Source organism: Ranitomeya variabilis, chromosome 2 (genome assembly GCF_051348905.1).
Source record: "Ranitomeya variabilis isolate aRanVar5 chromosome 2, aRanVar5.hap1, whole genome shotgun sequence".
Classification (NCBI taxonomy): Eukaryota; Metazoa; Chordata; class Amphibia; order Anura; family Dendrobatidae; genus Ranitomeya; species Ranitomeya variabilis.
The window spans coordinates 224,741,773-224,753,801 of NC_135233.1; the positions used below are offsets into that span (position 1 = coordinate 224,741,773).

Genomic DNA, 12,029 nt, shown 5'->3' on the forward strand with positions numbered 1-12,029 from the left:
TAAGTATAAATAACCACACTCCCCACTCCATAAATATATAAATTAGTTCAGAACCTATACTCTTTCCCCCAATTTATTACCAGTCACACTCCTGCATTGTTAATGCCCCCCACTCTGAACCTCCCGCTCCCCCGATTCCTTATATTTACATGCACCCCCTCCACCCCAATTAACTATGTCATGTCCTCTCTCTCTTCCTCCTCCACCCACAATTCATTATCACTTGCTCTTATCTTACCCTCAATTCATTATAATTTGCTGTCCCCACCCCCAATTCATCATTATTTACTCTCCCCATCCCCACCCTCAATTCACCATTTGCTCTCCCCTCACCCTCAATTAATTATCATTTGCTTTACCCAACCCTCAATTCATTATCATTTGCTCTCCCCACCCTCAATTCATCATTAGCTGCAACCTCACAATTCTTCATTATTTGCCCTCCACCCTCAAGAAATCATTTGCTGTCCCACACCGCAAGTGATCATTATTTGCTCTCCCCAGCCCCAATTCATTATAATTTGCTCTCCCCCACTCTAAATTCATCATTATTTGCTCTCCGTACCCCCCTAAAGTCATCATTTGCTATCCCTCACACCAATTTACTATTATTTGCTCTCCCCACCCTCAAGTCATCATTCGCTGTCCTCGATCCCCCACCATCAATTCATCATTTGCTGTCCTCCACCCTCATTTGATCATTAGCTGTCCTCCACCCCAATTCATCATTATTTGCACTCCCCCTACTCAATTTACTGTCCCTATCCCACAACATCAATTCATCATCACTTGTTCCCCCCAACCCATTTAATTAATTTTATAAAAAAAAAAAAGTTTTCATACTTACCTCTCAAGATCCCCTGCAGGCGCAGCTCACCTTCTAGTGTCCTCCTGGAGAGTGAAACGTGTATATGCTGATGCGTACGCGATGACGTTATGACGTACGTGCCGTCAACAGAATATCACAGAAGAGGCGAAAGGACTCTCTTGGAGCTGCACTGCTGTTCCGTGGAGCTTCAAGGAAGGCTCTCTGCAGCGCGCCACATTTAATCATTATATCCTGGGGCCTGGTGAGCAGAAGCGCAAGAGGGAGAGCCTGGACAGGTCCCCAGGCCCCATACAGCAGTAAGGGTAGTAATGTCCTGATGGCGGAACTGGTGACCGCTCCACTGGGTCTACTACCCCATATCCACACAAGGAGAGTATTGACTGGGAAAACAATGGCGTAATTAAGGAACATGAGACACTGAGGAGAATAATGGAATGATTGCTTTTAAATTTGCCTATAACAATCTCCTGTCTGACCTTATGTATACATAAGAACTAGATCTCTTACTGTCACTGAATGGAAACATTGATTCCAGAGGCTGAACACTTCCCAGGTGAAATCAGTGCACTTAAACTGACAAGTAAGCAAATCTCTATTAAAATACACAATAAGTTTGACGTAATCAGTGCTCAGTGCTGGAAAAAGCCTGAATCTCTTAAAGCCATGTATTCCATTTTACATTCATTTGGTCAAATAATTTTTAGAACTAGGGGCGGACAATGATGGGATGTGTGGGATTGGGCAATGATGGGATGTGGGGAAGAGGGCAATGATGTGATGTGAGGGAGAGGACGATGATGGAATGTGAAGGAGAGGACAATGATGGAATGTGAAGGAGAGGACTATGATGGAATGTGAAGGAGAGAACAATGATGGAATGTGAAGGAGAGGACAATGATGGAATGTGAAGGAGAAAACAATGATAGAATGGGAAGGAGAGGACAATGATGGAATGTGAGGGAGAGGACAATGATGGGATGTGGGGGAGCGGGCAATGATGAGATGTGGAGGAGAAAACAATGATGGGATGTGTGGGAGAGGACAATGATGGAATGTGAATGAGAGGACAATAATGAGATGTGGAAAAGAGGACAATGATGGGATGTGTGGTAATGATGGGATGTGTGGCAGAGGACAATGATGGGATGTGTGGTAGAGGACAATGATGGGATGTGAGGGAGAGGACAATGATGGGATGTGGGGGAGAGTGCAGTAATGGGATGTGTGGGAGAGGACAATGCTGAAATGTGGAGATCACAATGATGGGATGTGGGAGAGGACAATGATGGAATGTGAGGGAGAGGACAATGATAAGATATGGAGGAGAGGACAATGATGGGATGTGGAGGAGAAGACCATGATGGGATGTGTGGGAGAGGGCAATGAAAGAATGTGAGGGAGACGACAATGATGGGATGTGGGGGAGAGGACAATGATGGGATGTGGGGGAGAGGACAATGATGGGATATCTGGGAGAGGGCAATGAAGGAATGTGAGGGAGAGGACAATGATGGGATGTGGGGGAGAGGACAATGATGGGATGTGGGGGAGATGACAATGATGGGATGTGGGAGAGAGGACAATAATGGGATGTGGGGGGAGAGGATAATGATGGGATGTGGAGGAGAGGACAATGATGGATGTGTGGGAGAGAACAATATCTGTAGTACTGTGTGGGGAGAGACACATACAATATACAATATATATGACCTTGTTATTTTCAGGGCTGCGGTGATCATCATGATGAGTCGTGGCTGGAAAATGTCAACATGGGGGTCTGACCTGAAGGAGAAGAAGCAGAAAATGTCTCTAATAAGATGAGACGTTAGCGGTAAGTACCTGGATGTAGATATTATTCTGTATCTGCACTGTGTGATGTGGAGTGATAATGTTATCTGCAAAATCCCTTAGGGTACTGTCACACTCTGCAACTTTCCAACGATCACGACCAGCGATACGACCTGGCCATGATCGTTGGAAAGTCGTTGTGTGGTCGCTGGAGAGCTGTCACACAGACAGCTCTCCAGCGACCAACGATGCCGAAGGCCCCGGGTAACCAGGGTAAACATCGGGTTACTAAGCGCAGGGCCGCGCTTAGTAACCCGATGTTTACCGTGGTTACCAGCGTAAAAGTAAAAAACAAACAAACCGTACATACTCACATTCCGGTGTCCTTCAGGTCCCTTGCCGTCTGCTTCCCGCACTGACTGAGTGCCGCCGTAAAGTGAAAGCAGATCACAGCGGTTACATCGGAATGTGAGTATGTACTGTTTGTTTTTTTTTACTTTTACGCTGGTAACCAGGGTAAACATCGGGTTACTAAGCGCGGCCCTGTGCTTAGTAACCCGATGTTTACCCTGGTTACAAGCGAACGCATCGCTGGATCGCTGTCACACACAACGATCCAGCGATGACAGCGGGAGATCCAGCAACGAAATAAAGTTCCAAACGATCTGCTACGACGTACGATTCTCAGCAGGGTCCCTGATCGCTGCTGCGTGTCAGACACAGCGATATCGTATGGATATCGCTGGAACGTCACAGATCGTACCGTCGTAGCGATCAAAGTGCCACTGTGAGACAGTACCCTTAGACTGCATGCTCACATTCATGTGATATGACTGTGTGATGCCAAAATTTTTTTTATCGAATGGCACACGGACACGTAAAGTTTTATAGGTCCATTCACACAGCATCTGACCAGCAGACCAGTCCATCAGCCGCCTACATTCGAAAAGAAACCTTCCCATGCTCCATCAGGCATCACTGCATTATACATCTAACAAGACAGGATGGTATATAATAAACACAGGGCTCTATTTAATCCGATAGGTAAGGGACGGTACTGTACATAACAAGAAAGGACACTGTGTAATAAGGTACGGCAATATACTATGTAAGATATATATACTGTACGTTTATGTGGCTATATTTGTACAGTACAGACCAAAAGTTTGGACACACCTTCTCATTTAAAGATTTTTCTGAATTTTCATGACTATGAAAATTGAACATTCACACTGAAGGCATCAAAACTATGAATTAACACATGTGGAATTATATACTTAACAAAAAAGTGTGAAACAACTGAAATTATGTCTTATATTCTAGGTTCTTCAAAGTACAGGTAGTCCTCGACTTACGACGTTGATCCGTTCTTACGCGTCGTCGTAAACCGAATTTCGACGTAAGTCGAACCATACGTTCATACAGTACTGTACCATAATAAAAGTACAGTGCTGCCTATCCAAACACCTATCCTAACACAGTATCTTTATCGTTGATAATTGTAGCAACAGTCGAACGACTAAAGGCCCCGTCACACATAGCGATTTACCAACGATCACGACCAGCGATACGACCTGGCCGTGATCGCTGGTAAGTCGCTGTGTGGTCGCTGGGGAGCTGTCACACAGACAACTCTCTCCAGCGACCAACGATCAGGGGAACGACTTCGGCATCGTTGAAACTGTCTTCAACGATGCCGAAGTCCCCCTGCAGCACCCGGGTAACCAGGGTAAACATCGGGTTACTTAGCGCAGGGCCGCGCTTAGTAACCCGATGTTTACCCTGGTTACCAAAAAAAACAAACAGTACATACTCACCATCTGATGTCCGTCAGGTCCCTTGCCGTCTGCTTCCCGCTCTGACTGAGTGCCGCCGTACAGTGAGAGCAGAGCGCAGCGGTGACGTCACCGCTGTGCTGTACTTTCACTTTCACTTTGCGGCGCTCAGTCAGTGTTTGAAGCAGACGGCAAGGGACCTGACGGACATCAGATGGTGAGTATGTACTGTTTGGTTTTTTTTACATTTACGCTGGTAACCAGGGTAAACATCGGGTTACTAAGCGCGGCCCTGCGCTTAGTAACCCGATGTTTACCCTGGTTACCAGTGAAGACATCGCTGGATCGGTGTCACACACACCGATTCAGCGATGTCAGCGGGACCTCAACGACCAAAAAACGGCCCAGGCCATTCCGACACGACCAGCGATGTCACAGCAGGGGCCGGGTCGCTGGTACGTGTCACACATAGCGAGATCGCTACTGAGGTCGCTGTTGCGTCACAAAACTTGTGACTCAGCAGCGATCTCGCTAGCGATCTCGCTATGTGTGACGGGGCCTTAAGTCCTAATGACCTGCCAATTTCTGTTGGTGTTTTCCCCTTATCAGATCGCCTTAGGATATCCACTTTCACCTCCATGGTGATGGCCTTCCTTTTCTTTGATTCACTGCTGGTGTCAGATGAGTCTACCTTAGGGTACTGTCACACAGTGCAATTTTGATCGCTACGACGGTACGATTCGTGACGTTCTAGCGATATCGTTACGATATCGCAGTGTCTGACACGCAGCAGCGATCAGGGATCCTGCTGAGAATCGTACGTCGTAGCAGATCGTTTGGAACTTTCTTTCGTCGCTTGATCACCCGCTGACATCGCTGGATCGTTGTGTGTGACAGCGATCCAGCGATGTGTTCGCTTGTAACCAAGGTAAACATCGGGTAACTAAGCGCAGGGCCGCGCTTAGTAACCCGATGTTTACCCTGGTTACCAGCGTAAACGTAAAAAAAACAAACAGTACGTACTTACATTCCGGTGTCTGTCCTCCGGCGTTCTGCTTCTCTGCACTGTGAGCGCCTGCCGTCCGGAAAGCGAGCACAGCGGTGACGTCTGACGTCACCGCTCTGCTTTCCGGCCGCTGTGCTTACACAGTGGAGAGAAGCAGAACGCCGGGGGACAGACACCGGAATGTAAGTATGTACCGTTTGTTTTTTTTACGTTTACACTGGTAACCAGGGTAAACATCGGGTTACTAAGCGCGGCCCTGCGCTTAGTAACCCGATGTTTACCCTGGTTACCTGGGGACTTCGGCATCGCTCCAGCGCCGTGATTGCAACGTGTGACCGCAGTCTACGACGCTGGAGCGATATTCATACGACGCTGCGACGTCACGGATCGTGCCGTCGTAGCGCTCAAAATTGCATTGTGTGACAGTACCCTTACGTTTGGGAGCCATAATGAAGTGTGTTATGGTGTGCAGGAGGCTCAGTTTCCTCTGTAACCGGGTACAGTGTACAGTAGTTCCGCCCCTGCACGTAGTTCGACTTACGACGCAAAACGTCGTAAGTCGGAATGAGGCGTTGTATAAAGCGTCGTAAACACGAAACGACGTAACCCGAGACCGTCGTAAACCGAGGACTACCTGTAGTCACCTTTTGCTTTGATGACTGCTTTGCACATTCTTGCCATTTTCTTGATGAGCTTCAAGAGTTAGTCACCGGGAATGGTCTTCCGACAATCTTGAAGGAGTTCCCAGAGATGCTTAGCACTTGTTGGCCGTTTTGCTTTCACTCTGCGGTCCAGCTCACCCCAAACCATCTTGATTGGGTTCAGGTCTGGTGACTGTGGAGGCCAGGTCATCTGGCGTAGCACCCCATCACTCTCCTTCTTGGTCAAATAGCCCTTACACAGCCTGGGGATGTGTTTGGGGTCTTTGTCCTGTTGAAAAATAAATGATGGTCCAACTAAACGCAAACCGCATGGAATAGCATGCCTCTGCAAGATGCTGTGGTAGCCATGCTGGTTCAGTATGCCTTCAATTTTGAATAAATCCCCAACAGTGTCACCAGCAAAGCACCCCCACACCATCACACCTCCTCCTCCATGCTTCACGGTGGGAACCAGGCATGTAGAGTCCATCCGTTCACCTTTTCTGCGTCGCACAAAGACACAGAGGTTGGAACCAAAGATCTCAAATTTGGACTCATCAGACCAACGCACAGATTTCCACTGGTCTAATGTCCATTCCTTGTGTTCTTTAGCCCAAACAAGTCTCTTCTGCTTGTTGCCTGTCCTCAGCAGTGGTTTCCTAGCAGCTATTTTACCATGAGGCCTGCTGCACAAAGTCTCCTCTTAACAGTTGATGTAGAGATGTGTCTGCTGCTAGAACTCTGTGTGGCATTGACCTGGTCTCTAATCTGAGCTGCTGTTATCCTGCGATTTCTGAGGCTGGTGATTTTGATAAACTTATCCTCAGAAGCAGAGGTGACTCTTGGTCTTCCTTCACTGGGGCGGTCCTCATGTCAGCCAGTTTATTTGTAGCACTTGATGGTTTTTGCCACTGCACTTGGGGACACTTTCAAAGTTTTTCCAATTTTTCGGACTGACTGACCTTCATTTCTTAAAGTAATGATGGCCACTCGTTTTTCTTTACTTAGAATTTGTATTATGGCAAGAAAAAAGCAGCTAACAGTCTATTCAGTAGGACTATCAGCTGTGTATCCACCAGACTTCTGCACAACACAACTGATGGTCCCAACCCCATTTATAAGGCAAAAAATCCCACTTATTAAACCTGACAGGGCACCCCTGTGAAGTGAAAACCATTCCCGGTGACTACCTCTAGAAGCTCGTCAAGAGAATGCCAAGAGTGTGCAAAGCAGTCATCAAAGCAAAAGGTGGATACTTTGAAGAACCTAGAATATAAGACATAATTCCAGTTGTTTCACACTTTTTTGTTAAGTATATAATTCCAAATGTGTTAATTCAGAGTTTTGACGCCTTCAGTGTGAATGTACAATTTTCATAGTCATGAAAATACAGAAACATCTTTAAATGAGAAGGTGTGTCCAAACTTTTGGTCTGTACTGTATATGTAAATTTTTCACGATATAAGGAGGGGGGCACAGACACATTTCTTGCACAGGGGCCCCAAGCTGTCTGTGTCTGCCCCTGTATAGAACAAAGTCTGCTCCTCACAGCCACTCTTTGCAGTGGACCTCTGCTGTGGGTTATAGAGGTGGGTCCTGAGCAGGGACCACCTCCCATGACATTCATGTAGTTTAAACGTGCAAATTTATTGGGATTCTCCAGATCAGACCCATTTTGGAGCTTAGTATTCCCAAGACGCAAACCCTATCTGAAGCATGAAGGACTTGGTGATTGTTTGCCTTAGTCTTATACCTTTTACCATGACCCTAAAATACGTCTACCTCTTTGCTACCCTATAGTGCTCATGGGAGTTATACTTAAAAGGGTTGTTGACTTTAAACAGCCGACCAACAGATGATGTTGGAGGAGATAATCATAAGGTGGTTTAAATGTAAAAATCTGGTCAGTTTATTCTCCCAGAAGGTAAGCTACAACAAGAGCTGTATGGCGGCTGTTTTCTTCCCTCTACTTATCGAAAACACTCAAACACTTGGCCATAAAATGTGCCTATAGAGAGATATGGAGAAAAAAACTGGGACAAACATCTTAATTAGTGATGAGTGAATATACTCGTTACTCGAGATTTCTCGAACACGCTCGGGGGTCCTCCGAGTGTTTTTTAGTGCTTGGAGATTTAGTTTTTATTGCCGCAGCTGAATGATTTACATCTGTTAGCCAGCATAAGTACATGTGGGGATTGCCTGGTTGCTAGGGAATCCCCACATGTACTTATGCTGGCCAACAGATGTAAATCATTCAGCTGCGGCAATAAAAACTAAATCTTCGAGCACTAAAAAATACTCGGTGGACCCCCGAGCATGCTCCGGAAATCTCGAGTAACGAGTATATTCGCTCATCACTAATCTTAATCATTGAATTCAGGTTTCTCATGCAGTCCCCTTGCCCCCAGTATATAACACCCAGGCCCCTATTCCCTGGTGTAGAACACCCTGCCACTTGCCCCCCGGTGTATAACATCTGGCCCCATTGCCCCAAGTTTATAACATCCATCTGCTCACCCCTGGTATATAATATCTGGCCCCTCACCCTGGTGGATAACATCCAGCACCTCGTCCCCAGTGTATAACATCTGTCCCCTTAGGCTACTTTCACACTAGCGTCGGGAACAACCCGTCGCTGCGCGTCGGGCCGACGTTCCCGACGCTAGTGTGGTCTCCGCCGCACAACGGGGGCAGCGGATGCATATTTCCCACGCATCCGCTGCCCCATTGTGATGTGCGGGGAAGTGCGGGGAGGTGGGGGCGGAGTTCCGACTGCGCATGCGCGGTCGGAAAAAGCGGACCGTCGGGAGCAAAAAACGTTACATGTAACGTTTTTTTCTCCCGACGGACCGCTACCATACGCCCAAACGCCGCCAAACGCATTCACCGTTTGGAAATGCGTCGCAAATGCGTCGCAAATGCGTCGCTAATGTTACTCTATGACGAAACAACGTATCCAGCAAAAACTTTTGCTGGATGCGGCGTTTCGCAAAAACGACGCATTTGCGACGTATTGCAGTTAACGCTAGTGTGAAACTAGCCTTACCCTCTTGTATATAACATCTGGCCCCTCGCCCCGATGAATAACATCCAGCTAATACCCTCCTGATGTATAACATCTGACCCATCGCCAATCAGTGTATAACATCTGACCCATCGCCAATCAGTGTATAACTTCCGGCCCCCATGATGTGCAGTCTGCCCTTACGAACATGTTACAGCATGGCTGGTGGTGCAGAGCTCACTGATACCAGTAAGGTCCTGTAATAGAAGCCAATGGGGTAAAAAAGTCCGTTAATGACATTTGTTGACCCCTAAATCTTCCTTCATCTCCTGTGAGTGATATTATTGATAAGTGGAAGGAAGAGCAGCAACTCAGCCACAAAGTGGAAACCCTGTAGTGTTACAGAGCGGGGGGTCGAGTATGAGGAGCAGAGAAGTCACCAACACTCTGCTAACTCCATAACTGCAAAGTCCAGACCTCCTCTGGTATAACATCAGCACAAACAATGCGCCCCCACCAGGAGCTTCATGGCAGAGCAGCTGCATGCAGCCTTACCTCACCAAGCACAATGCTGAGCGTCTGATGGAGTGATGTAAAGTTGCCATCACTGGACTCTGGAGGAGACGTGTTCTGTGCAGTGACGGATCACACTTCTCTATCTGGCATCTGATGGACAAGTCTGGGTTTGGTGAATGCCAGAAGAACGTTACCCCCTGACTGCACTGTGCCCGCTGTACAGATGGTGGAGGAGAATGGGTAATACTATGAGATGAGCTTGTTTTTCAGGTGCCCAACTCAGCCTCTTAGTTCCAATGAAGGGAAATCTTAATGTTTCAGCACAAGACATTGTGAACAATTGTAACTTCCAGCTTTTTGGGAACAATTTGGGGAAGGCCATTTTCTGTTCCCCATGACTGCACCCAGTACACAAGCTCCATACAGACATGGAGGGGGAGATTGGTGGAAGAACTTGAGCAGTTGCACAGTGCCCGGACCTCAGCCCCATATAAGATCAGAGATTGTCAGACCGGCCTCCCCCCAACATTGTGTCACCTCATAAATGCTTTTGTAGATGAAGGGGCAAATTCTTATAGAAATCCTTCCCAGTAGAGAGGAAGCAGTTGCACCTGCAAAGGGGCCGATTGCACATTAATATCTATGGATTTAGAATGGAAGGTCAGAAGAGCTCCTCTAGGTGTAATATGGAGGGGGCACATACTTTTTTCTACATCATGTATCTCTTGACCAAATGAGTGTTCAGTGTGCAGATATCTATGGTATATGAGCAACTTAGTTTTCACTCTCCACTGTACATTATTGGCATAGTCACGTTACACTTGAGCCCCTTCTCCATGAGCCCCATAACAGCTGCCTAGTCTGCCTCTACGGTGTGCGCTACAGAGGATTGTCTAAGGTGATAATCGTCAGAGCTAAAAAGAGGCTATAAACCATGACTATATATCACATATCACCTTAAAATGTGTTCTCAATACCATACGGCCTAGTGTCTATCCGTATCTACTGGGAACAACCAACATCTGTGTACATATGAATGAGCTTATATCTCCATAAGCCTTATATAAGGTGAACACTTAAGGAGATCACGTTTTGCTGACAGCCCTGTGAAGTGGGAAAAAGAGGATTTTTTTGGGAGGGAAAGTGTATAAATATCCACAAATACATAAATAAATTCATCATTATATTTAATTAAGGCTTACAGAAATGTAAGAAAATGCCTTAATTCATCCCCCCCCCCGAGGCATACATTTCTCAGCCTTGAAGCCGTATCGGTAAACTGGAGATGTGTTATGTTTCCATATGCTGGATCTTGAAAACACTCTGTCTACATAGCAACTCTACACAGGAAACAGCAGAGAAAGGCTTCTGTGTGTGAACCTGAGCGTAATCCCGACCCCTCCCAACCATACTGAGCGTAGCTTGTGAACAAACAGAGGTCCTATTCATAGAGACCAGGCCGCAGACCTCGCTGCAACATGCTCTACGCTAATTTTATATTCCAAACACTCCGAAACATCCAATCTCTCCCAAGTTTGATAAAAAAAAAACATCAGGTTTGTTCAACAAATGCTTTCAATGCATAGAAAGTCGGTCTGGAGCTGTTTGCAAGCCCTGGTAGAAGGGGATCACAAGTGATGGAAGTGTTTGTTTGGACAGAAAATAAATTCTGTGAAGGGGAAGGAGAAAAAAGTTCACCTAGTGTTTGAGTTAAGCCCTCCCGGGAATATTTTCTTGGAGAAGGCTTTGGGTTAAACTTCTCGCAGGCACTTTGCAGGTCAGAGGAGCAGATACCAACATCTAACTGTAGGAACTTAAGGGGACAAGTTACACACAATGAATCTAATTCTTACTCTGTTAGCTTTCAATATTTTGGTGTCCACCGGCTGGGCTCAAAAGTCTCGAGAGAATTTTAGGACGGGCCTTCGTCAAGAGGCTCAAAGGACAAGCAATATTATAGAAGAACGATCTTCACCAACTAAGATGGTTCCTGAGCACAAGACCACCGGGCAAAGGAGAGGAGATGCAGCCGCGACAAGCAGTCCCTTAGTTGCAGGTAATTTTCTATCTTTCTATAATCTGAATTGGTTGGTGCACCATATGTGCACTTGGTGCATCACCTGGCACTAAATCCGAGAGTCATATTTCCTAGTTTTTGGTATTATCTAGCGCAAAATAAGAGCGGTTGACCGTAGAAAGTACAAAAATAATAATCAAAAGATCCATCTGTATTTCTTATGCTTATACAGTATCCATCTATCTTTCCATCTATCAATGTACAGGTGCCAGCCCATAGGTTGCAACCCACCAACCTATGGTACCTAAAGAAGCAAAAAAAAGCAAGCAGCACTCATTTGCAAATTCCATGCAAAATAGTACCGTATGTATTTGTCCATGTGAACAGGTGGCAAGTTAGACAAAGGCCAAAGAACATTGAAATCTGTTCACATGGACCAATAAATTCACT

General features: G+C 46.3%; 1 protein-coding gene across 7 annotated transcripts in view; it reads left to right on the plus strand.

Annotated features, from left to right (window-relative positions):
- The first annotated feature begins 2,556 nt into the window (after positions 1-2,556).
- The window catches only part of LOC143805040 (extracellular matrix protein 2-like), a 96,159-nt gene continuing 86,686 nt past the window's right edge, over positions 2,557-12,029 (plus strand). For 4 of the 7 annotated variants that reach the window (XM_077283787.1, XM_077283788.1, XM_077283784.1 and 1 more), the window contains exon 1: positions 11,045-11,618. In XM_077283787.1, the coding sequence (XP_077139902.1) occupies positions 11,399-11,618 (220 nt within the window). In that variant the 5' untranslated portion in view covers positions 11,045-11,398. Of the gene's footprint in view, positions 2,661-11,044; positions 11,619-12,029 lie in introns of those variants that run through there. The other 3 variants (XM_077283785.1, XM_077283786.1, XM_077283782.1) reach the window with 3 other exon arrangements.